The 26757-nt window shown below is 43.9% G+C and overlaps 2 protein-coding genes across 6 annotated transcripts in view; one reads left to right on the forward strand and one right to left on the reverse strand.

Annotated features, from left to right (window-relative positions):
- GPM6A (glycoprotein M6A) overlaps window positions 1-17239 on the reverse strand; it is a 175468-nt gene extending 158229 nt beyond the window's left edge. The window contains exon 1 of the mRNA XM_083520346.1: window positions 17053-17239. Coding sequence (XP_083376472.1) covers window positions 17053-17056 — 4 coding nt within the window. The 5' untranslated portion in view covers window positions 17057-17239. The remainder of the gene's footprint in view (window positions 1-17052) is intronic.
- An 8911-nt stretch (window positions 17240-26150) lies between these two features.
- The window catches only part of WDR17 (WD repeat domain 17), a 56542-nt gene continuing 55935 nt past the window's right edge, over window positions 26151-26757 (forward strand). The window contains exon 1 of one of the 5 annotated variants that reach the window (XM_083520230.1): window positions 26151-26264. The gene's annotated coding sequence lies outside the window, so the exon portion shown is untranslated. Of the gene's footprint in view, window positions 26378-26757 lie in introns of all 5 variants that reach the window. The other 4 variants (XM_083520228.1, XM_083520227.1, XM_083520225.1 and 1 more) reach the window with 4 other exon arrangements.

The following is a 26757-nucleotide window of genomic DNA, read 5'->3' on the forward strand; positions in this document are numbered from 1 at the left end:
ATATAGTGTACTGTAATTAGAAATGGCTCTCTGCATTGTGATTAAGCTAGTAACTATGGTAACCAAAGCAGAAGAGAACGAGTAAAAGGAAGACTAGCTGAATAAGCTAATGAAATCCCTGTATTAATCTGTTTATTTAAATGTAAGCAGAGACGGAATTGGAGCTTCATAAAATGGTGAACACAACTGAAATGAAAACTCACGTTATATGATTTATGTTATGTGGCACTGTTCCTGCAAGATGTGCATTAAGGTAACTGCTTCCATTTTTATATCAGAACATGTCAACCCACACAATCTTAAATGCTTTAAAAATACACTGCGCTGCATTTTTAAATTAATTATGTAGGATCTGGTGACACACGCAGCTCTTTATCTTACTCTGGGACTATACATACAGACATTATGCTGAAGTACCTTTTCCAATCTGACACATAGAGCTTGCTGATTCCCTGTAGCAATGGCACTGCATGCAGAGGCGTTGCTACGCTTGCACACAGGGAACCCAAACCCTGAATTCACCTGCTCCAAGTATCATCCAGCTGCCACCACTTGGCATATACCTTGAGCCCACACTTTGCATTTTAGAAGTATCTACCTACCCACTGCTACTGCCCACTGTAATATATTGGCACAAGGGCTCTTTAAAATGTTGCTGCTTCTCCTGAGAGATACTTTGTGGTGCCACTTTCAAAGTGCACAGGCCTGTGTTCCAAGCATGCTATGAAGCCCCATGGCTTTGTTTTAAAGTGAAAACTGGATTTTAAAGCCCTCATGCCACTTCATATACAGTGGTACCTCAGGTTACAGATGCTTCAGGTTACAGACTCCACTAACCCAGAAATAGAACCTCAGGTTAAGAACTTTACTTCAGGATGAGAACAGAAATTGTGCGGTGGCAGCGGGAGGCCCCATTAGCTAAAGTGGTACCTCAGGTTAAGAACAGTTTCAGGTTAAGAACGGACCTACAGAATGAATTACAAAAGTTCTTAACCTAAGGTACCACTGTACTACTGAATAGTAACAGCCTAACCCTATACATGTCTACTCAGACAGAAGCCAGGCTGAGTTCAGTATGATTTACCCCCACAAGAGCATAGGATTGCAACTGAAGCAAAGTGCAGACCTGAGCTTTGAGTGACTAAAAAGACAGAGAAGCAAGGAAGGAGAAATGGGGGTGTGCACTGGGGGTTGCCCAGCCTGGACTGGGAGTGGGAAATGACAGCAACAAGGAAAGTGAGCTTTGTCAGCATCAGCATAGATTCCAGTTGGCTCCTTCTCTTGGTCGTTGGCCACTGGAGCTAGGCAGGGGTACATTGGAGAAGCTCATCCCTTAGAGGGGATAAGACATACTCCCCCTAAAAAAAGAGGGGAATAAGTGTAGTAACATGCTGTGCTGCTAGTGACACACATTTTCCCCAAGTGATCTTGTTCTGTCTCTCTTTCTCTCCCACAACTGTATGTGCCATAATTGGAGAGAAACACAATGTACTTAACTGGAATAAGCATCTCTCATTTCCATGTAAACCCCTAAAATACCAATCTCCCTAAAAGTTCCCTTAGAACACATTTCCCCAACCCCTTAGATTCCCATAGAACAGCGATTCCCTCACCCTAGCAGCCATTCAGCAAGGCCTCCTAGAAGCATCTCATGGCTCCACATAGGTTGAGAATGACTGTAATTCATGGCACTTAATGAACACTTTGGCTGCATTTGCAACAATCAGTAGTGGGGCTCTTCAGACCACTGTTTCATATTTCATTGTATTTATCCCATCCTTTCTCTGAGGAGCTTAGGGTATCATACATGGGTGTCGTCATTTGATTCTTCAACCACCCTGTGAAGTAGGCTGAAAACAAGACAGAATTTTTTGTAGGCCTACCCAGTTAAACTTTCTGGCTAAACAGGGTTTTGAAGTCAGGCGTTCCTAATGCAAAGGCAAATATTTTGTCCACCATGCCACAGCCACTTAATGTGCAATGGATTTACTGCACAGCCAGTTGGGGTCTGTGCAAATCAGCCCTGCCTTTTCCCATCTGCACAATGTTGACAGAATTACTTTAAGGGTCTGTCGGCTCTTTTCACCGAGTAGGTGAAAATAGTTTTATTTTCAAGCACATGTCGTTACCGAGACACATTTTTCAAATCTGAATGATAACCTGCTGTTTTACCAGATCTTCAATTTAGCTATACAGTAGAAAAAGTTAAACAACAAATGCTATACATTGGTAAAATTAACTCTTAACATTGCTGATGCATGACAATACTTAAAAAGTAGGTCTGGAAACAGTGTACAGTATAGCCATCTTTGTTCTACCTCAAAAGTTGAAAAGATCAATTTAGTGAATCACAGCAAATTTTATTCACTCTGGGTGGACTTGTTGGCATCCGTCTGTCTCAAGAGACAATGGCGTGCACTTCTGGGGGTGAAGTCAAACCACTGTGTTTGCAGCACCAAAGTGACCTCCCTGCTGCTCAAACCTGGGCAATGTATATATGGAAATCCAGGACCATCACTGATGTGGTCCAAATGAAAGCAGAGCAATGTGTATAAAGTTCCTGGTGCAGATTTCCAGAAACACATTAGTGTGATGCAAGCTATTCAGTTCAAACCGCATCACCTCTGTATTTCAAGAGTAAGGGTGTGCAGTTTCAGCTATTTCTTGGTCTGAGTGAGAATGTTTACTCTGCTGGTGGTGGTGCAACCATTCCTAAAGAAAACCAGCCCTGGATCCCTTGAATTGGAATAACTTTCAACCAGTCACAAATACCTGCTTTTCGAAAGTTGTGATGGGGCAGCTTCAAGTATTCTTGGATCACATTGATTCTTTCTATCCATTTTGATCTGTGTTCATGCCTGGCCATGGAAATGGGTTGCCCTTGGTCTCCCCGATGAATGGCCCTTACAAAGATTGGATAGTCATTGGATTGTCCAGAACACTTTGTTGCTCAGCGCATGAAGCTTTCTGATTCGTGGTCACTGTGGACATGGAAGTTAACCTACTAACAGCTTCAAAAATAAATAAATAAATGAAAATTGACCCAACTGAAAAATTCAGAAACACCATCTTTCAATTTTGGACCGGCAAACTCTAGCAGGTCTCAGAAACTGGAAGTTGGTAAATACCGTACTTTTCGCCCTATAAGACCCCTCTCGCTCTTCAGGCTTCGCGCAGCTCTCCGCAAGCCGTGGGAGCCCGGCGCCGGGCTCCCACGGCTTGCGGAGAGTTGCCTGTTCTGGGGGCTGGGGTCGGGGGAAGCTTAGGCTTCCCCCACCCCAGCCCCGCGCCGGGGGGGGGGAATAATTTTTTTCCCCTTTATTTCCCCCCCAAAAAGCTAGGTGCGCCTTATGGGACGGTGCATCCTATAGGGCAAAAAATACGGTATCTCTCCACTATTTGCACTTGGATGGCCATTTTATATGCAGCAGTTGGACCTAGCACTCTCGCTGATGGCCTCCATTGGTACCTACCTACAATTTCATTTTCACTCATATATATATTATTTTAACTCTCAGAAGGAAAATATACTATGCTGATCATAGAGAGATTTCAATAACTTAAAAATAAAAGATCAGTCATATCATAGCAGCTGTAGTCATCTCTTCTTTGCTAGCCAAGGCCGGCCGATAGAAGGGCCTAGAATTATGTATCCTGACATTGTTCAAAACAACATTCTATTTGCTATTGCGTTTGGCTGCCAAATGTGGGTTTGCAGTGCAGATGAAAAAGATACTGTAAGTCTTCTTTATAATATGATATATGGGTCTGATTCACCTATAGACCCCAGAACTGTCTATTTCACAGTTCATCCTACATAGTCCTGTTCCTAAATGGACTATAATCAGAGAACAAATGTTCTCTAGAAAGGTGCTTACACAGCAAAATAGCTTGGGATGACTTCTGCAGTGAACCATGCCACATGCTGAGAGAGACTGCTTAAAGGTTAAGCCTTAACCCTTAACCCTCCAAGTCTCTTTTCTTTTCTTTTTCTTTTTTTCTTTTTTGCAGCTTAAAATCACTCTTCCCAAGCTGCTTCTTCACCCATGGGAAGAAAGATTAGCTTAACATATAGTTTGAGCCTGGTAAAGGCTTTCAGACAACATGGGAATCCAGTACGCATGATATTCAGAAATTAATTTACACTTAATTACACTCATTTAATTTTTGCTGTCTCTGAAAATTCATTATGATCTTCAGGGGATTAAAAAAAGAAGCTTCAACATTGCTCATAGTCAATGGATATACATAAATCCATTAACATTGTAAAAAAGAAACATCTTTTGTTAAAATGTCAGAAGAATATAAAGCTGCATCATCGGCTAGTCAAGTCTATCTAGGCCAATATCTTTTATAGCTGCAATCTCATGCAGCCGCTTCTGCAGGAAAGGCACTAACTGAACAGAACATTTCCCTCGTAATCTTTGTACACCACCATTTGTTCTCAGGTGGACATCCTTAAAATGAGTATGTAATTAGCATATGCAATCCCCACAGGAAGTGTAGCATTCATAAATTGCTCATGATATGGAGAGCCCTGGAACTGTCCCTATTCTTGCACAAACTGTATCACACTCACATGCAGACACCCCACAGAAAAGGCAGCCACCCCAACTCCAGCATGGCAAATGGCAGGTTGGTAGGCAAGCAAGCAAGCAAGTGGCCTAGACATACTGTTTAACGGAGGGGAAGCACATTATTAAATGTGACTGCAGAGATGTTTGGCAGAGGCAGGAAGACACGTCACATACCAAGCCGCCATTATTGGCAGCAGTTTCTAATCAAGCTTGGGTACTCATGAAACCAAATCTATGAAACTCTCCTAACACCAACAATTCCTTCAGGAAGAGCTTCAAAAGGAAATGTTGTGTGCATTTTTCCCATCTCGGTAAACACTTGCTTTTCCCACATTGCCCCCCCCCCCTCACCGGAGATGTGTAAGCTAAAACTACATTGGGAGTGTGTGTATATCTCCATTCAGGGCTAGTCCTACCATTAAGCAAAGTGAGGGGATCACCTCAGGGAGCTGATTTTGAGTTCATGAAAGGACAGCAAAAGTCCTATTTCAGATGAGATTCAGAGGTAGAGGACAAGAAAGCATGAGGGAAATGTCAAGGGTCAAGCAGTAGAAACTGATTGTGTAGACTGAGAGAGTTGATGGAGCCTGTGATTCCCTTTTGTGAAATTTCTAAGACTATAAAAATTGACAGATAGATATGCAAGAGACCATAGTCCCAAGCAGCTATACCAATCAGGCAATAAAACTATGAAAAGCCTCGTTTTCAGTGGATTAAGACAGAAACCTACCATGATTTTAAAGTATAGTAATGTCTACAAGTTATTTTTACTATGTCTGCTTTTTTCTTCCTCTTCAAAAAAGGGAAGAACAAAATAACAATCAATTTCACACGTAGCTCCAGTTTGCAATATGAAACTAGTACATAAAGATATATTGCCCTCTGCTGGTTGGAATGAATTGTGATACATTGTTTATTTATTTTTACTGCTGGTTTCCTGCAACAGAAAGGGACTGAATAACAGTATCAAAATAAAAAAACACACACAACTCTTGTCCAGTTTTTTAAGGTAAACCATCTAGGTTCATTCTAGGTAACAAAAAAGAAGGCAGGAAGAGAAAATCATCCCATTATTTCCTTCCACTCCAAGCTGCCACAGTCATTATCAACCCTTGTTAGTGCCTAGTTTGATTAAAATCCACCGTTGTCACTGTCATGCTCAAAGTTGCTAACAAAATTACCACTGTACAGAACAGTTACAACAATGCAAAATAAAAGCAGCTTAAGGATCCGCATAAGGAACATGTTGATAGAAACCTGGGGTGCTAAATTTGGCCACTTTTTCTGCTACTGTCATGAAAAAGTCCTGCAGAGGCAGCAAGAGTCAGGCCCATGCAGTGGGGCAGCTGGTTACATTTGCCCCACTCCTCAGAGGGCTAAGTCAGCCAGGAGGAGGGGGACACCAGGGGCCTGCCAGGCATATGCTGGTCATGCCAAGAGCACCATGGGCCTCAAACAAGACTCCTGCCTTAGACAAGCTCTGCACGGGTCTGCCAACGGTGCTTTTAAAAAACCAAGAAACTGAGCATGGAATTTATCACTCCCATCTGCTGCCAATTGTGGTTTTTTGTAGCAGTAGCAGCAAGTGGTAAAAGCTGCACCAAAACGGAGAACTAGCTTCCTCTTTTTGGTGCTGTTAACTGGTACAGTGGTACCTCGGGTTACAAACGCTTCAGGTTACAAACTCCACTCACCTGGAAGTAGTTGCTTCAGGTTGCGAACCTTGCTCCAGGATGAGAACAGAAATTGCACACCAGCGGCACGGCAGCAGCGGGAGACCCCCATTAGATAAAGCGCGCCTCAGGTTAAGAACGGTTTCGGGTTATGAACGGACCTCTGGAACGAATTAAGTTCGTAACCCGAAGTACCACTGTAGTAGCAACAGCAATGCGAAATCACTGCCTTGCATTTTAGGATTCTGTAGTCTCAAAGTAAGTGTCCCAAATTGTTAGTGTTATACTTGGAGTGTTTATGGGCAGGCTCATATAGAGCTTGTTAGGGGCCCGGGTCAGGAGTCTTGTTAGAATACAGTTCTTGGCATGACGGCATAAGTCCAGCAGGCCCTTTGTGGGGGGCCCGGCTGGTTTAGCTCTCCAAGGCCTGGGGCAAGGGTACCTGGCTGTCCCTTCTCTGCACAGGCCTGTTTACAGGGTCATCAGCATGGCACCTGCTGCTTCCAGTATGCTCACCAGTAGCTCCTATGGCACCTGTAAACTGTGTCAACATGTATTTCCTCAAAAATCCACAATTCATGAGTGAGGGGCAGGCCCACACCTTTCGTGGGTCCTCTTCCCCTGCCTCTCTTTTAGATGTTCCAGTCATGTTATGTTATGCCATAATCCCATAGCAGTCTTTTTGTTATGCCATGCCCCAAACCACATATTTCTGGGTTATAGCCATTTTGTGAGTGGAACCCACAGAACTTACTCAAAATTTCACATGTGTCCCTTCAGCCCACTGCTTTACATTACAACTTCAAATAATATATTGATGCAAATAAAAGATGGAGATAACCCTTCTATCAAAACTATATATACAGGACTCATCTACACAGCTGCAAATAAAATGTTTTAAAATGGGCTGTGAAGTGTGATATACAAATGTGACACTAGATAGAGACAGTGAGCTATGCCAAATTCAGTGTATTTTTCAAAATGTTTTTATTTAAAAGCATTTGCACATAGATCCCACCACAGTCTGATGAGCATATTTCCATGGTGAAACTTAAGGTCATATTATGTTTCAGACTGCAGAAAGCCTATCTAATAAGTGTATTGGATAAATTATGTGGCAAATTATATTTTGGTTATAAGCAAAGATGGTTCCTGTCCACAAATTCTTCTGATTTGCAGATTTATGTGGTCATTTCAAAAGTGTTACTAAATGCAAGAAATCTGACAGATTATAAACACACACATTTTTGTGTTATTAAAGTGCCAGTATCTCATTTTGTTTATTGCATGCTAGTTAATTTTAAATAATCTCAACAGCAGAGGAAGTATTACTCTTTCTCTGAAGTAGTCTGTTTTTTACAGAGTACTTCAGAGTATTTTACCACTTTGAACAACAGGTTCACATATTTCTACAAATTAACATGCAGATGGATTCTTTTCCGCTGCTTTTTTAATTTTCAAACATTTTCCCCACAATCCAGTATTGAACTCCTGCAAGTTAATGCACTGTGTACTCAATACTACTTCTATAGCAATGACAACTACGAACAGGTGTAACTTAAGCACATTAAAAGCAAAACTTTTATAAAATTGAAACCAGCTTTCTGCACGCAAGATCCGTCCTACATATCATGTAAATTAACTCCTATTTTTCAGCTGGCTGCTATATTGTTTTTGTGTAATTTGTTTTTACTTAATGGCAAGGAGTTTTGTTTCACAAAAGGTTTTCAGAGTGGAAGCAAACCAAAGGCTGAAGGGTATATTTTGCCTGTTGTGAAAGACATTTTGAGCAGCGGTTCTCAGCCAGGGGATCACTTCCATGCATTATTTGGAGAAAATTAGCTATAAAGACAAAGGACTGGAGCTAAACGGTATGAATCAAAACTAACTGAGTAAAATATATTTGAAAACATGTGTATGCAAAATGAAAACAGGAAGCAAAAATGCAAAGTTTTGAAAAGTTACACTGCACAGATTCTCCATGCCCTCTCAGTTTCAAACTCTTCAGAGCAAGATTGCATGGTAGCAAATGCATGCAGCTAGTTGCCTAAGGAATGCATTTTATTACTGGACATGAATTTCATATGGCAGCCCAAACTTCTAGCTACATTACAACTAAACTGAATGTGAGAAAACTGGAGGATTTGTTTGCATTTCTGAATGAATTAAAAGTTCCATTCTACTCAAGCACAGAGGTTTTTTTCTATTGATGTTGGGATAACCTTTGCCATGATTTTCAAACTGTGACATGTAAAACTTTATTTTATCATCACTGGTGATCCACACACTGATAATCTCAAGACTGGACTAACGTAATGTGTTCTTTGTGGGACTGCCCTTGAACTTCGTTCAGAATCTTGATTTAGTTCAGAATGTAGTGGCAAGGTTTCTCTCTTGGGTGACTTACTGCAAACATTTAACAGCACATCTAAAAACAGCTACACTGGCTGCCTGTAGTTGCCTGCTTCTAGCTATTTGCATTGACTTACAAAACCCTTTAACTTGAGGCCTGGATACCTGAGAGAACACCTTCTGCTGTACAGACCAAAAATATATTTTTAAAAATGGCTGAGGGAGACTCTATTAGCTTAGACCTGCTAAATATTTAGCAATATGAAGGAGAGCCTTCTCGGTGGTGGCACTTCAGGTTTTGAACACCCTTCCCTTGAGATATGGCTAGTAAATACCTTTATGTTCTTTTATGACATAGCCAGATTTATTTTAATTTGTAACCCACTTTGGAATTGCATTTATTTTATTCATTTATATACTGCTTATATTGCAAAAAAAATGTAATGAATAACACGTGAGATGTGTTTTAAGTAAGGAATGAAAAAAGAAAATAAAAAAATTCCTTCCAGTAGCACCTTAGAGACCAACTAAGTTTGTTATTGGTATGAGCTTTCATGTGCATGCACACTGTAAAGCCTAACTTGCAGTTTTGGTTAAAAGAGGAAAAACCTGTCTTTTTTGCATACTCCACTACAAGAAAGAGATAGATTCAGTAATCTGCATTTATCTTCTCTAATAGCCTAGGAAGGCAGCTCAAAATGCAGAAGACAGAGGCTCTGCTGAAGAAAGTACTGCTATTTCAAAGCACTTTTCAGAATCAATCCTTTCTTATTATTTTTAACAAAGGTGGGGGGACTTCACAGGGCAAACATATGCAGTGAAATAAGTTCTTTTTGAACTTGGCACACCAGCAAGGTTTCAAAAGCTTTCTAACAAAAGACTGCAAATTGCTCTAAGGGGATTTGATAAGTTAAACACAAAGGAGTCGTGCTTTATCGGTAATGGCATAACTTGTATTTCCTATGCTCTTGAGCACCAGATTCATTTCCAGCCAAGGCAACAGCAACATATATTAATTCTGCCAAGGGTGAAGATCTTGCAGCACTTAGTACTCAGGAGCAGACACCAGTTAATATGTTAATTTTCTTCCATGAAGATTTAAATACCAAGCTATGCATAGGCATTACTGTTTGTATATGACTTTTAGTCCTGACACAACATATTTTAATACCCACCAGAGACTTTGCTGAGTTGCAATTGTAAACATATGTCTGGCAGTTTCCAATTGGTGAAAAAAGGCATGAGTAATATCTCAGAGGAGGGAGCTTTGGATATTGTTGCAACAAGAATTCACTGTGCAAGAGTAAACACAAATTTAAAGGAGACAATTGAAATGCTGCTGTTTATCTTGTCATTTGTAGCGATCTGCATGACAAAGTATAATGAAAGTAACAATAATGAACACTAGTTCTTTCAAAATTTTCAAAACAATTTACATATATTTTCTTGCTATAATACAGTTCTGCAAGGTAGTCTACAATTATATTTTTAATACATAAAGGAAACAATGAAATAACAGTACAGTGGAACCTCGGGTTACATACGCTTCAGGCTCCGCTAACCCAGAAATAGTGCTTCGGGTTAAGAACTTTGCTTCAGGATGAGAACAGAAATCGTGCAGTGGCGGCATGGCAGCAGGAGGAGGCCCCATTAGCTAAAGTGGTGCTTCAGGTTAAGAACAATTTCTGGTTAAGAACGAACCTCCGGAACAAATTAAGTACTTAACCCGAGGTACCACTGTAATGGACACAGATTTGCTGAGCTACTCATAATATTACTGCTGGTTACATATGTCTGCCCACCCAAACCAATTGCATAGACAGCCCACATACAGCAGAAAGGGGGCCAAAGACTGGGAGAGGGTGCCCTACCTAAGACCTACAAGCTAGTGGGGGTGGCCGAATTTGTATCTCATTCTTTTAGGGACTGTACCACACAACTTATCAGTAAAAGCAATAGTGCGTGCATATTTAACTCTAGTAAAATCCCAACATTTCAGTCTTTTAATATGAATAAAATGTGTGCTTCTTCTGTAAACAAGTTTGTGGTGTTTCTTTGTTTTAAAAAAAACTTACCGTATTTTTCACTCTATAAGATGCACCAGACCATAAGACGCACCTAGTTTTTGGAGGAGCAAAACAAGAAAAAAAATATTCTGAATCCCAGAAGCCAGAACAGCAAAAGGGATCGCTGTGCAGCAAAAGCAGCGATCCCTCTTGCTGTTCTGGCTTCTGGGATAGCTGCGCAGCCTGCATTCACTCCATAAGACGCGCACACATTTCCCCTTACTTTTTAGGAGGGAAAAAGTGAGTCTTATAGAGCAAAAAATACGGTAATTAGAGATCTGCCAACAAACAAAACCCCTTGCATGCACACATACTACATGCTATCGTTATAAGAGATTAGAGTGGTTCAAGAAGAAAAACACAGGAGAGGCAGAAAAGCATGATTTACATGCCACAAAGAGATTGCATTGAATATGCAATCATGTTTAGAGCTGAAAATTAATTCACATAAGAAGCTACTGAGGTTTCAAAGTTAGTACGTCTGGCATCAAAAGCAAACACTGTCTGGATAACACCAGTAATGGTACAATTGATATAGTAAAACATGGCGGGTTCTACGTTGTCAGTTCTTGATTATGTGTTATCTGCACTTTTGTCATTGGAACAATGAAAATACTACACTTCAGTTGCAATGTTATGCCCAAACAGACACAGAATTAAGAGCTTATGTATGGCTCCCCCTGTCCTATACACAAACCACCCCAATGTATGCTTATCCAACTTTAAAATAAAATTGAAACTCCAAGGCAGAATATTATTTTCCTTTCCAAGGTAATTTATTACATTGCTAAACTGATCCCAAAGCTATGATTTTTCTCACTTTCTCTCTTGATGTTTACATTACATCTCCTTTCTATAATCTAAACTCATCACTTTTTTTCCCAGGCTATTAGACAAGACTAAACAACCAGTTGTCTCCTTTTTCAAATATATAGTAACTTTGTAACTTTCTTCTCTGCGTTTTTTCCCTCTTCCCAGCCTACATGATCCTTTGAGAGCTCTTCCAATTCCTTTGCCAGATTGTCTAAACTTCTCCTGAATCACATGGTGCCGAAATGAATGCTTCTTTAAATCACACACAGCCCGCCATGAAGAACTAAACAGGTATAAATTTCATGCATTTTTTCCTACTTTCACTGCATCAGATGTAATCAGCCTTCGGGTTGCTTCTGTTTAAGCCATGGTAACAGACCAGTTAATCATGATTAAATCAAATTATTTAAATGGGTCTACTCTAAGTATGACTTACTCAGAGGCAACACTTTAATTGGAGGTTACATGTTTTAACCATAATAAAATGTATGGCAGGGGGGAATTTAAATGGGTGCTTGTTATATGCCACTAGATTCTACACATGTTTATTCACTAAGATCTGCAACATTTACAACACAGTCCTATACTCTGAAGCAAGTCATATTGAGTTCATTGAGGTTTATTCCCAAGTAAGTGGGGTTGGGACTGCAGTTTTAGACAATCAATTGGACAGGACAGTAATTCTGTAGCAGAGCATCTGTCTTGCATATGGAAGGTCCCAAGTTCAATCCTCAGCATCTTCAGGTACAGCTGGCAGAATCCCCTGCCTTGAACCTTGGAAAGCCACTGCCAGCCCATGTAGACAAATATTGAGCTTGATGGAACAACAGTCTCACCTGGCACAATGCAACTTCCTATGTTATCTAACTTAATGGGAAAATAACCTATTGAAAACCTTAATGAGGTACTCAAAGTACTCACAACCAGAAAGCAGATTTAAATTTACTCTTAATGTGAGTACATATAAAATACATTGATAGCATTTTTCCACGCAAGACAGTTGCTTATGAAGCACGAGTAAAAATTATTTTAAAGCATTTTCCCCCTCCATGCCTATTTTTATGCAAATGCATGAATATTTAATCCAACAATGGATTAAAAGCTATATCAAGTGTGTGTGTGTGTGTTGTGTGTTACAGTCGTTTTCCAAGATAAATGCCTGTAGGATTGTGGTTTTAGGACCACACTATTCATGAGTCAGGACATATGTGATCAAATATCACAAGGCTTTTCTTTACTTTGAAGCACTTGTGAAAGGGTGTACTGGTAATTCAAGTCAAGGAACTGCGACTGGGGAAACAGGTTAACCCTTTCCCCCGTGTTATTCCCTTATCAAAATCACCCCACAAGTTGCTAATAACCACCATCAGGAGAACAGACATCATGTCTGTATTTACACCTTTCCCCACCTGCAGCCAGTTAACTAACTTTGAGAAGGAGGGTTTCTGTAACTCCCCCACATTACTTTAGCATACACCCCCTCACCTGGCCAGGGGCTTTGGAGCAAAGGAAAATATGTCAGAAGATCATGCCATGTATCTCCCATGCCAGGCATAAATTCTCCCCTAGGCCTTTTTTTAGAGAGAGAGAAAGACACATTTAGGAACTATTGTTCTAGGAAATTCATATATTATCTAGGCAGAATAGTTTTGGCCCAGGAAAAGCTATCTTCAGAAAATGTATCCTGGCAACATCTAAGCCACTAGAGCAGGAAGACTTTACAATACTTAGTGATTTACTGTCAGTCAAAATTTACATGCATGCCGGCATCAAGTACTGGAGACACAGAGGAATAAAAAGAGTCAAGAATCATTACGAACAAATTGCAGCTGACTTTGTTACCCCTCTCCTTGTCCTTTTTTTATAACTAATACTCTAGATTCCACAGTTTATGGGCACTGTTGCATGAAAAAGTATAATCTGATTTTCTCCTCCAGCGGTACTTGTTGTATCTTGGAACTACATTCAGACCCAAGACATTCTTTGGAAGCAGTGAACTGTTGCCTTGCTTCCAGAGATGGGATGTTTCCTAGTAGAGGAAAAACAAATCAAAGCAGGCAGAGTGGGGGAAGCAATGGAGAAGAGCCATGCAAGTCATCTCCATTAAAATTAGTTTTATTAACTTAAGGTTTTCCTACTGCAATGGTCAGTAGCGTATTAAATTCATATAAGCATAGGACCTAAGAAGTAGGAAAACTCAGATATCTAGTCCTTGACTATTCACGGACTATCAGCTAATCCGTGGCTATTCTGGTTTTAGCTTTTGTAGCCTAAACCCTAGTTGATTATAGTGGACAACAAATCATAGAACTGTGTGGATGGAAGGGGCCCCAAGGGTCATCTAGTTCAACCCCCTGAAATGCAGGAATCACAGCTAAAGAATCCCTGACAGATGGCTACCTGACCTATGCTTAAAAACCTCCACTGAAGGAGAGTCTACCACCTTCCATAGAATCCATTCTACTATCAGGAAGTTTTTCCTAATGTTTAGTCAGAATACTGCACAGAAACACACCCACACAAGTTGAAGGGGTTTGTTTTTACAAGTAAGGTTAAAGACAGGTCCATATTCTGAAAGCAGAAATGTAATACATGGCTGAACCTCAAAAAAACTCCATGCTGACATCCATCCCCAACAGGGCTGCCAACCTGAATAAAATAGGGGGGGCGGCAGGTAAGCCCCACCCAGCATAATAAATCACACACACCATTTGAATGGCAATATCCATCAACTTGGGTGGGCAGGCCCCTCAAATATTTTATTGGGGGGTGAGGGACCTCAGCCCCTAGGAGTTGGGTCCTATGCTCCCCAAGACTGCTTGTTGCATTGGCAAAATGCTCTTAATGTAGCATTAATAAAAGAAGATGCCTCTAGTCTAAGTGTTATATATCACTTTTATTGTTCAAATGAGGCCTGCTGCTGGAGGGAAGGTGGGTCATTATTCAAGGGAAGGAAACTGAGTTATGTTTATGAAAGGAAAGGGTTGACATTACTAAGTGCAAGGCGGGGGAGAACAGAGAATATCAGAAACTGGTATTCTGAACCTTTTCCCAGCATGTGGCTACAGCGATTAGTAAAACTTTGCCTACAAACCATGGATGTGTACTGCACATGATATAACTAACTGCAAATTTCCTTATGTTTACAACTGTACAGAATGCAGCAACTCAAATCGGAAAATGGAGTAGTATTGTTTTAAAAAGAAACCCACCCCAAATGTTCCCATTATGCAGAATCCCTGCCAAGAGGGGAAAGTTGCCAGTCCTACTACAAAACCCTGGCAAACCATTCATTAAGACAATTCTAGCACATTTGTTCACATTCATCACTGAACTATATAATTTCATAGTATCAGGAGAATTCTGGCAAAACACCTAATGCCCTTTTAATAATGGTGGAAACCTAGCCTGTACCAACAGACAGCAAAATTTAAAAAGCTACTTAGATACAGCAACCCCTAATGGTCTGAGCCTACACCCACAAACCCATGCAGAAAAGTCTTACTGATTGCCTACACAACTACACTAAATACATTTAGTAAACGCAAGATTTTGGGCTCCTCTCCAAATTTTGGCACATGTCTCACATGACACATCTTAAGTCCAAAGCTTGCCTCACACCTTCTGAGTGAATACCTCAAGTAACCAGGGGTTGTTATGCTGTTCTGTAGTAAACTGTTCTGCAACCTTCTGACAAATGACAAGATATACATGGCTTACTAAGGGCCCCTCCTTCTTAGTGCACATTCATGATTATTGACCTTTGAATTGCACATTCATTATTATTTGCGTTCATGATGCTGCTGGGGTGGTGAGGGTAGGTGTACTCAGTGGCTGTGTGTTTTAAAAAGTATATACTTTCTGCAGTGATCTAGGGAGGCAAAAAGTGAGTGTCTGCACTGAGCTGAAGGATGGGCCAAGCTGAGCAAGCAAGCCATACATACATACATCTTCTACATACAACTTAGTAACACTGTGAAACTGTAGAGCTACCCAACCTGGGCATGGGGCAACTGGGACAATTTGCTCCAGGCCTGCTACTAATGATTACTGAATGCCACCTAAGATTTTCAGGCGAGGTGCCACCGGAGAGAGATTTTCTGTGGTAGTTATCATAGGAAAACGTGTAGGAGTGGTGTGAGGCCATTCCTTAAGACAGGAAGTCTTCCTGAGTGAGTAGTGGTGAAGGCTAGCAGCAGGCCACAACATGAAGACCTGTGACACAGAGCCCCATGAAGCCAAAGGAAGTTCTGCCAGATGGGGGTTGGAATCTGGAAGAGGCAGTACAACCTATCCTAGGGCCATACCAAGACATTTTGAAACCTGAGGTGAACCACAAAATGGCATTGTTGTCATAGTTCCTGGCACCACCAGTGAAGAAATGCACCAAGAACAAAGCTGGAAAATCAAATCATCCCTACCCAACAGATGAACTGGCAATCAAAGGCCAGTGTGGGGCAGGGGGGGGGTCCACTTTGAATCATGCCAGGCAGGTGCATAGCCCAGTAGACCCCAGAGCGCAGCCCTTGCCTGTTCCTCCCTAGGGGTGGGAAGAGACCAGCAGCACCTTCTAGTCATCAGGTGCCCTGCAGAGGCAGCACTGGAGGAGCTGCAAGGAGGCGGCAGATATGGCCTCCAAGGAGCATGACGCAGCCGTGAATACCACATTGGCAGGCAATGCGTTCATTGGAAGCCGGATCTCCTGCCTCTGTGGATCCTGCCACCTGAGGCAGTCTCTTCACTTTGCCTAGTGGATGTGTCGGTTCTGCTAGCATCCTGCATACTGTTTGCACATGGGGAAACTTCGGGGTGGTCACCCTGCTTATTTCCAATCAGTGCATATCCAGCAACTTCCTGCAGGAATCCTTTAACTTTTTTAAATGTCCTGCTTAGTTTTCCTCGGGTTTTTGTTGTAAAGCAATGATGTGGTGGAATCGGGGAAGCCTTGCAGAACCAACTAAAGTGTAAGAAAGCCACTTTTATTGTGCCAGAGGCTATTTTCCCGAATATAGCAAAAGACCACTCTGAGCTAGTAAACAAGTAAACCCCAAGGAAACAAAACAAGCAGAAGGCAGGGCTGTGGTAGCACGAGCAGCTGTAGAGCGGCGCGGGAAAGAATTGCTGGTTATTGTTTTGCCAGGAGAGCTTCTTGGGTCTCCGAAGCGGAGCGAGCTGCTCCTGCCCAAACACTCTCTTTTTCTTCCACTTCTACAACTTCGAGGGACGTGATTGACCCCCGTCCTCCATTTCACGGCGGGTCTCCCTAAATGCAGCCGCGACGAGCGCCTTCTTTCGAGTCTTTTAACCTCGCAGCCCATAGACAACCAGTTACAAAAATACACCAAAAAACCACCTCCCCACCCTCACGCCTCTCGGGGCGGGGGTCGCTGCAGCCGACTCTGACCCGGGATAGTCCCGCTTCGAGCGAGGCGCCAGGCAGCAACACCGCTGCTCCGAGGGCGGGAAGTTGCCCAGCCGATGCCAACTCCCGTCGAAGTTTCCCCGCAGCCCCAACTTCGCGCGTCTCTCCGCCCCGAGGGCTCCTCCTTCCTCCCCCCGGGACTAACTCACCCATGTCGCCTCTCTCGGCTCCACGCGGGTCCCCCTGCAGCGCAGCAGCAGCAGCAGCTCCCTCAGCGACCCTCCGGCGCTCTCCCCGAAAGGAGCCGCCGCCTCGCCAGCTGCCCCCACCCCCCGTCCCTCGCCCCGGCGGCGTCAGCGGAGCGGAGGCGGGTCCCCAAGCCCCTCCCCCACGCCCACCTGCCTCGTCCCGCGGCCGCCGGGAGGGTCGCCAAGGCGGAGCCCCCGCCTCAGTTTGGGGAACTGCCGACCAACTTCTCTCGGTTGGGCGGGAGAGCAGCGGGACAGCGGACGCGCTGCTGAGGCGCTTCTTCGTCTTTGTCGCCCGGGCGAGAGTAGCCAGAGCAGATAGGCTGCTTTCTGGGTCCCCACACAGCCGAGGGTCGAGCTGTACAAGGAGTTGAGGAAGGCTGGGGGGGAAGCATGAGGAGCGCGGCCCCTTTTATTTGGAAGGGAAAGCATCGACAGCGGCTGCTGCTGCTAGTAAGGAGACGCGGTGGAACAGCGGGAGCAAACTTTCCTTGCTTCCCATGCTCGCCAGCAGAACCTGGAAAAAGAAGTAGAGAGAGGAGGACTCTCCAACCAGAAAGCCCCTTGGGAAAAGCGCTGAGACATCCTTCGTTGGACTACAACTCCCAGCAGCCGCAGATGTGGCCGATGATGGGGGAGGGTTGGAGATGCAGTTCAACACATCTGGAGGGCACCAGTTTGGGGGAGGCTGTTCTAAGCTTGGGGGTCTGTAATCAAGCAAGAAAAGAGGGTGACTGCTGCTCCTAACTCCTCTCTCTTGCTGACTGTCTCAAGGCACCGAGGCGGCAAGGACTGTACCCAAGTTGCAACCACCTCTGCTTGCTTGCTTTCTCTCTCTCTCTCTCTCTCTCTCTCTCTCTCTCTCTCTCTGAGAGGTACAGTGGTACCTCGGGTTACATACGCTTCAGGTTACAGACTCCGCTAACCCAGAAATAGTGCTTCAGGTTAAGAACTTTGCTTCAGGATGAGAACAGAAATCGTGCTCCAGCAGCACAGCGGCAACGGGAAGCCCCATTAGTTAAAGTGGTGCTTCAGGTTAAGAACCGTTTCAGGTTAAGTACGGACCTCCGGAACAAATTAAGTACTTAACCTGAGGTACCACTGTACTGTATATAAGGTTGATGCTAGACCTAGAGGGTCACCTCACCACCGCATTCAGCCTAGTGGACCACACCTGCCCTGCCCTCCAGAGGCAATGTGTGAGGGAGAGAAGGCAGTGGGTTCATTGGACCCAATCCCCATTCCCATGCCACCTATAAGGAGGGTGCAGGTAAACAAATGAGTGCTGTAATCGGCAGCTCCTTCCGTGACTAGCCCACTGCACCCTGCGTCATCAAGGCAGAAGGGGCTGCTCACAATACTGTATCTCTCCAGCCAGCCCCATGGGCCCAATCTTTCCTGCTGTGGTACCCAACAGAGGTGCACAATAGTGGAGGTAGGATCACTGGCCCACCTTAAGGACATTTAATGAGGACTGAGGACTTTTACCATCTCAGTGTAGAGAGATGGCTGAGCAAGTGAAGAGGTAGAGTTTTGATGATGATGATGATTTGCTTTCCTCTTTTAGAAAAGTCATAGACTGCTCCTGATTCTGAATCAAAACTACAACTAGTGTGGATTCAAATGACGAGGGTTTTCTCACTGCATAGTGCTTGCTGTGTTTCGTAGTATAATCTGGAAGAATGTTGCCCAGCTCAGGAGGTCTGTGCTCTTCTCACTTTCAGCAAGATGTAAAAATCTAGCTTTATGAAAATGTAGCAGACTCAGATTCAGTGGGAAGTTGGACCTGTTTAGAAAACATATGAATAGGGAATCCCCCTGTAAAGGTGCACATAAGGCAGGTGGAAACTGTTACTATATCCAGCGGCGTAGCATGGGTTGTCAGCACCCGGGGCAAGGCAAGTAATTTGCGCCCCCTAACCCGGGGCAAGGCAAGTAATTTGCGCCCCCTAACCCCCAACCTGCCGCCGCTGCCAGCTTCTTCTTGCTGCTGCCTGGGCTGGTCTGGTGTGGTTCTCTCCCGCGCTCAGCGCTGCACTGGGCGGCCGCTGCACTGTCCCTCCCCCAGATAGTCTCTCGCTCTCTCTCCACACCGCACGCCTGGCACCCACCCCCTCCACAGTGGGCGGCGACCCAGCGGCTCGGATCGGATTCGCACAGCCAGCACTGCAGTGAGAGAGAGTGAGTGAGCCAGGTAGGGGCAGAGAGCTGCAAGTGCGAGCGCGAGCGCCCCCCCAGATGTTGCGCCCGGTGCGGACGGCCCCCCCTGCACCCCCCACGCTACGCCACTGACTATATCTCCTGTAAATCTGGGCAATAAGTGACAGCACTATTAGTAAGAGTAATGTAATTAGTAAGAGCTTTCTCAAGTACTCAAAATTGGTTACATTTTTTAAAAAATGACTAAATTAAATTTCAGTACATATCACTCCATTTTTATTTCCTCTCCTCTAGGAGATCGCAACTTTCTGGTCACGACTTTTGCCTAGCATATCCCTGTCTATACCTCTCCCTGCTTATTACAATATATATCCTAAAAGCAAAGTACAGTCGTACCTTGGTTGACGAACAGCTTAGTTCCTGGACATTTTGGCTCTTGAATGTCGCAAACATGAAAGTGACTGTTCTGGTTTGTGAACTATTTTTGGAAGCCGAATGTCCAGGGAGGCTTCCACGGCTTCCAATTGGCTGCAGGAGCTTCCTGCAGCCAATCAGAAGCCACACTTTGGTTTCCAAATGTTTTGGAAGTCGAACAGACTTCTGGAACGGATTCTGTTTGACATCCAAGGTACGACTGCATAAATAAGAGCAGGGAACTATGAGTCTCCAAATATTGTTGGCCAGCAACTCCCATTAGCCCCAGCCAGCATGACCAATCAGGGCTGTCTTTAGCAAATGTGGCGCTGGAGTGCAACTATCCGCCCAGCGCCCCCAAATTACCACAGATAGTGGGGAGGGGTGAAGCTGCGCACTGCTAGCCATCAGGGGGGTGCAACTCTCCCCCATGCTGCTGAAGGAGAGCAATCCCCACAGAGGCTTGGGAGGGAAGCTGCGCCCCGCCAACCATATGGCTAGCAGGTACGCAGCTTCCCTCCCAAGCCTCCTTGGGAGGAGAGCGATCCCCGCAAAGGCTTGGGAGGGAAGCTGCACCTGCCAGCCATATGGTTGGTGGGGCGCAGCTGGCGGGAGTGCAGGGAAAGCGGAAGCTGCCAGCAAAGCCGCACAGCTCCCCCACTCGCTGGGGCGCCCCTGAGAGGCTGGCGCCCTGGCACGACGCACCACTAAGCCGTATGGGAAAGACGGCTCTGTGGCCAGTAGTAAGGGATGATGGAAGATGGAGTTCAGCAACATTTAGAACACTACCAATTCCCCATCTTGTCTATATATTTATATAATATCAAAAGCTTTTCCAAAACGTTAGCACTGTTGCCATTCTTATTACTGCAACCCAGGGCTGAGAGGAATGATGCAGACTCCAATTCCCAGATAGTACTAGATAAACAAGAACTGGCCCTAGAGATAAGTCTTTGTACCTGCAAGTTTTGCTAATTAAAGCAAAGACTAGCTTTGATGGCACAGAACTAGGGGAAAGAGTTAAATCCTATACTTCACAGGTCTGGTTTAGGTCCCTTGAAGCTGCTTTTTGTAAGGAAAAGGATGTCAAGAGTTCCATTCACAGAACTTCCATGTCACATCTAATTTGACTATAATGTCTGTTATGCTACCCAGGAGACAGTATCAACTGAAAAACAAAGATTTGTCTAACTACATCTGAACATTATAAATCCCAACCCTACCCAACCCAACACACACACACAGAGAGAGATGTGATTTAAGATATTATACTTGTATTGGCTGATATTCTAAAGTAAAAAATAATTTTGGCTGCTTTTTGTACACTGAACATAAAATCATGGCTCTTTATTAACTGAGTATAGAAAGCCCAAGAAGCAGTAGTAAGTATAAAATAGGGTTGCCAACTAAACAAAACCAATAAGTAAAAGCCAGGCCTGTTTTTGATCCTTTCATAGCAGCCTGAAGATTTTCACAGCATGGAGATAACAACTTTAGAGAGTGCTCGAAACATCGAGAACTCTACTCAAAAAGTCGCCAAACAGTGGCTTTATAGATCTGTCCCTTAGCTTAGATCTTTTGATGTAAATACATGAAGTCTTCAAAAAGCAATTACTGTATCTGTTTACTATGCTTTGTCCAAAGCCTGCCTTTCTGTAGATTAGTCTCCATGAGGTTACATCACATAATACTTTTGTTGTTGATTTATACTAGCATTGCAAGGTTATTCATACTGCAAAAACATCCATCTTATAACATTATTCTGATGTGATCCCACCTACCTGAAACTATATGTGTGCATATAAATTCAGACAATGTGTCCATATGCCAGAGGGAAAAGAAAGAAAGCGACCTCTGCTGACCAAGTAGTGCTGCTGATTATATTTCTTCCTCCTGCTTTCATTTAAGTAAGCTGTCCAGGAAAAAGAAGCCAAAACTATCTAGGAAATGCTATTGCACACTACTACTGAGTTCAGAACAGGAAATGGCTGCATATAGATTAGGAGCACCATAAAGATAGAACTGCATGGATAATGTAACCCCCCTCCCCTGGGGAGATAATTCTGCATGCCACTGCTAGAAGCAACTGACAAGGTGAGGTATATGAAAATTATGGAGGGGGTGAGAAATAATATCACATTTTTTAAACATGGCTGCAATCCTGAACATCAAATAGTGGCATCTAAGCACAGAGTTGCATTAAAAATATTATTTTTATAGTCTAATTATTATTATGTATAGATTATACATACAATGCAAATTCCTCTTCAACTTATGTAACGTAAAAATTCTGTCCAAGTAGGCCTTCCTGCAAATCTAGTAGAGATCATTGCAGTAGAATCCAAATATACGCGCTCAGAATGCACAATGTTAAACTCTTGCTTCTTCTGAAAAGCACTGCTTTGCTCATTTAAAAGTAGTTATGTTCCAGAGAAGCAGAATACCGGTATATTCTAAGCTCTTCAGTGTGCTGAAAGTAGTAAAATGAAAGCAAAACACACTGTTTCTGTTAATGTAGTTGCTGTTTGAGTCCTGAGTATTCACCCTGGAATCTTCTAGTTCAAATCTGTTTAGATGTCAACTCACCAGCTAGCCTTTGGCACAAGTCATTGTGTCTTGTTAGCTCATCCTCCATCTTTGACACATAATGCTGCTGGTCTACTTTACAGGAGTGTTGTAAGGACTACTAAAATAAACTGTATGAAGTAAAAAAAAAATAATACCACAATATTCATCATGGCTAAAATATGTGTTATAAGTTTTTTGGGGGGAGGAGGGCCTAAATTCATGGTTGCTAGATCCTCCCCATAATTCCTGGATTTAATAAAAGTTAGAATTAACCAATGCTTAGAGCGTTAGACTGAAAGTTAGACTTTAAAGAGCTGGGTTCAGCTTTCCCTGTCCAGGAAACAACCTGGGAGAGGAGCCATCAAGGCGATCAAAGCTAATGATGGCTGAGTCATCAAGAAAACCATTAGGAAGGTGAAGATTATGCCAGAGAAAGAGGGGTGGGGGTCTTCCTCCAGCTGTGTGTTAGTGGGCAGAAGCAAAAGGGTTTAAAGCAGGGGTCTGCAAGGTTTACCTCGCCTGGGCCGGTTCACTCCAGCAGAGTGGGCCAGATTGCGCACCCATGACTTCCGGCGTCCAGTGGCGTAGCGTGGGGGGTGCAGGGGGGCCGGCCGCACCGGGCGCAACATCTGGGGGTTAGGGGGCGCAAGTCCACGGGTTAGGGGGCGCAAATCCACGGGTTAGGGGGCGCAAATTACTTGCCTTGCCCCGGGTGCTGACAACCCACGCTACGCCACTGCCGGCGTCTGCGTCTGCACAGATGCATCTGTGTAGACGTGATTTTTGGCGCAGCAGAAGCGAGTCCCCACGCCATGCCACATCGGTTTAGCGCAGCGCGCAGGGACTCGCCGAGTGGATGGCTCAGTTCGGGGGCAGCTCGTGAGCCGGGTAAACGACCCCTGTGGGCCACTTGTGGCCCATGGGCCTTAAGTTGCCAACCCCTGGTTTAAAGGGTGTAGGATGTTAGTTTGGGTGGTGTGAGCAAACAGGAAAGAAGTTTCATTTTTGCAGGGGGGGGGGCATTCCAGGACAGAAGGATGTATGTCTGTTTTATTCCGCACAGAGGTCAAATACAATGTTTGCGGAATCTCTTGGAATCTGAGGCTTTAACAATAAAAGGAAGAGGACCCTTTTAGGATGTGAATGCTCTGAACTCTCTCCATCTAGCCTCAGGTTGTATATATGTGTAAATGAACCATATTTCACAAAGACTCCACAGTCTCCGCTATTCCTCATTGTGCAAAAGGAAGCACAGGCCCTAGTAAATGCACCTGCCTGGGACCCCTGGAATCTCCCACCACTCAGAGGTTGGGGTGTAATATACTTTTCCTCATTGAATTTTGTGGGACTTGCTTCTGATCATTGTTTATTTTCTTAAATTTATCATCATCCCCCCCATTTGTATAGCATCTTTCTATTTTACAATACTCAAGGTGGTTTACAAACTGAAGAAACAAAAAATGTACATCTTGTAACAATCTAATGCAATACAAAAATGTGATAATAAAACATACCTTTAAAATAAGCAACCTACATCAAAAAAGAAACATTCAACAATCATTAGAATAGCACAAAATAATATCAGAATATAAAAGTTAAACAGAGATTCACTCTTAACAGTTACAATAAATAATTTCTAAACTACAATAATAATAAAAACGGCAAGCCAAAATACATCAAATAATACAACACAAATTTAGAAGCACAGACTAGAGGGTGGAGCAAGGCAGGTGGAGGAAGGCCTTGCCTGATGAAGTCTCTCCCCTCACCTCATTTTTATACCTCATCTTCCTTCCCTCATGAAATCCAAGGCACACAGTGTATATCTTCACATAACTTTAGCCTAATGGTTGCCATCAATTTGATTTGAATTAATTTTACAGTGAAATGATTTTAGAATGTTGTACTATTTTATTTTTGTTAGCCGCCCTGAGCCTGGCTTCGGCTGGGGAGGGCAGGATATAAATAAAATTTATTATTATTATTATTATTATTATTATTATTATTATTATTATTATTTTGAAAATTCCCTGCAAATCAGCACACAGCAGGGGAGAAGGCCAGGCGAAAATGTTATTCCTTGACGGGCTTTTTTCCCTTTTTGACTTGCAAGCAGATTTAACATTTTTGTTTTGTTTTATGGGAAGCATTCAAAAATAGACTTTCACCTGCAGTCTGAAGATGTACGGTCCAGAAAGCTGTCATCTGATCACATGACCTCCACAATAAATAAATAAATCCTAGGTGCTATGTAGTGCAGATCAACCCTCTGACAACTCTGCAAGAGGCATCAGTGGGCTATGTCCTGCTGCCTACTTGGCTGCAGTCCAGACCAGCCCGGTCAGGCAGCGGGGATGGAATTCCTAGCCAAGCTGTGTGTGGTCTTGAACAACAGCAGCCACCATACCATATGCAGTGATGACCGCTTGGCGACTGCATCTGGAGGAACGAGAGAGGAGGAAAACTAAGAGTGAAGGGAAAGCACTAAAAAGGGAAACAGTTCTGCAGAGCCACTGATCATGGGATGAGCTTGTTTACACAAGGTTTCTTTCCTGAGGGAGGGAGAGATGTAGCAGTGGCACTACATGGCTGCATTAGCTCACAGGCTAGAAAGGCAATCTCATAGAAAAGAAAGAGGAGGGAGGAATCCTGAAACAAGAATGGAGACTGAGGCACCATAAGGTGGTTTCACTTGGAAGAATGGGGGAAAGAAGTGGGCTTGAATCTGGTGAAAATGCTCCCAACAAGGGAGGGTGGGCCATGCATGTGTAGCATTTTTGGCAAAGTTGTTGAGTTTCTTTTAGTTTTGGCCAAAGCTGTTGAGCTTTTTTGGCAAAATTACAAGGAAAAATGGCACTTTTGAGCTATTTTTATGGGAAATAGGCAACAACGGCACTGCCAACATACATCCGGATTTTCCCAGACATTTTTGCCAATTTCCACACAGACACTGCTGTCAACTGCAGTATTTCGTATATGTCCAGGAAATTCCAGACGTATAGGGATTCAAGAGGAGCCTTCTTCCTCTTTGCAGTTCTGCAGAGCGCACAGACCCAAGAGGAATAACTCATCGCAGATCCAATGCCACAAACAGAACATTTCATCTCACTTCTGAGCACAGTGTTTCCAATGGAATAAATTCACACAGCACTGAGTCATCAAGAGGCGAAGAAAAACAAGTAGAATTATTATCATTTTATTACACTGGTATACAGTCCTTGCATTCATCCGAAGGTATCAGGGTGGCTCATGGTATAAAAACACAATATATAAAACAGAAAAGCATGTAATAAAACAGTAACAAAAACCACAGAACAAATAAACACCTCCCCAAAAAACAAACACATTTAAAAAGGGGTATAAGATGTTAATCAACCAAAGGCCTGGTTGAATGTTTTCATCTGGCTCCTAAAGGTGTATAATGAAGGCACCAGATGAACCTCCTTGGGGCAGAGCATTCCACAAATCTAATAGCACCTTAAAGGCTATAAAAAAAATAAAAAATAGGGCACAACCTTTCATGGAATAGGGTCCATTTCCTCAGATGGGTGGTATATTTATTACTATTTCATTTATCCACGCATTTTTAAAAGTTGCCTCCCCAATAAAACCTCGCTCCAGAAGAAAGAGGTGGGGGTTGCAAACTGAGGCATGCGAGAAAAAGTGAGCGTAGACAAAAGGCAAAATCCGCCTTCCAAGGCCAGGCCGCCCGTGATACTGTTTGTGGGCTGAGCCTTTCCCCTCTCACCCGGCCCGTTGCCTTGGCAACCCGCCCCCCCTACCGCTGCCGCGACGTCCATCACAAGAACGCCACGCCCCTCCATCGAGCAGCCAGCAATCCGCGCGAAGCGAAGGGGGCGGGCCCAGCCAGTTGCCAAGGCAACGAGGTTGGCCTCCCGCCGGCGGCGGCGGCTTCTTTTCCTCCGCGTCTTCGCCGCGCTGCGCCTCTCTCGGAGCTGTCAGCGCGCGCGGAGTGCGCGCGCGTTGTCGTGCGTGCGCGGGCAAGTCCAGTAGCGCCTTGCCACGGGCAGGTAGGCAGTAGCAGCAGGAGGAGGACGGGCAAGCGAGCGGAGCCGAGAGCGGGTTGGCGTGGCGAGGAGACCAACCTGTAGCCCTTGATGCAAGCAGGTTGTCTGTTCCCCAGGTGGGAAGCGGGCGGGAAAGGGGCCTCGCTGACCTTTCCTAGGTGGGGAAGGAAGCTGAGGCGTGACATGGCTGTTGTCGTGCAGCCTGGGAGCCCTTGCAGCCACGTTGCGGGAGTCCTGCCTGTGCTCTGCTGGCCTGGCCGCCTTTCCCTTTGGGCTCTATTTATCTCGCAATTCGTACTTGGCTTGTGGTCCCGATTCCAACCCTTCACGCTCTTCTCTCCTGCTCATGATATTCATCTGTAGCTCTTGTGCCTCCTTTCGTTTTTTAGGTTATGGAGAAATAAGTACGTTTTCTGGCAAGCGTTTCGGATTAAGATGCTTGCTTCCCACCCCCCACCCCATCCGAAAGGAGAGGGTGTGTTTAACTTTTTATTTT

Source organism: Podarcis liolepis (assembly GCF_965112155.1).
Source record: "Podarcis liolepis genome assembly, chromosome: 9".
Classification (NCBI taxonomy): Eukaryota; Metazoa; Chordata; class Lepidosauria; order Squamata; family Lacertidae; genus Podarcis; species Podarcis liolepis.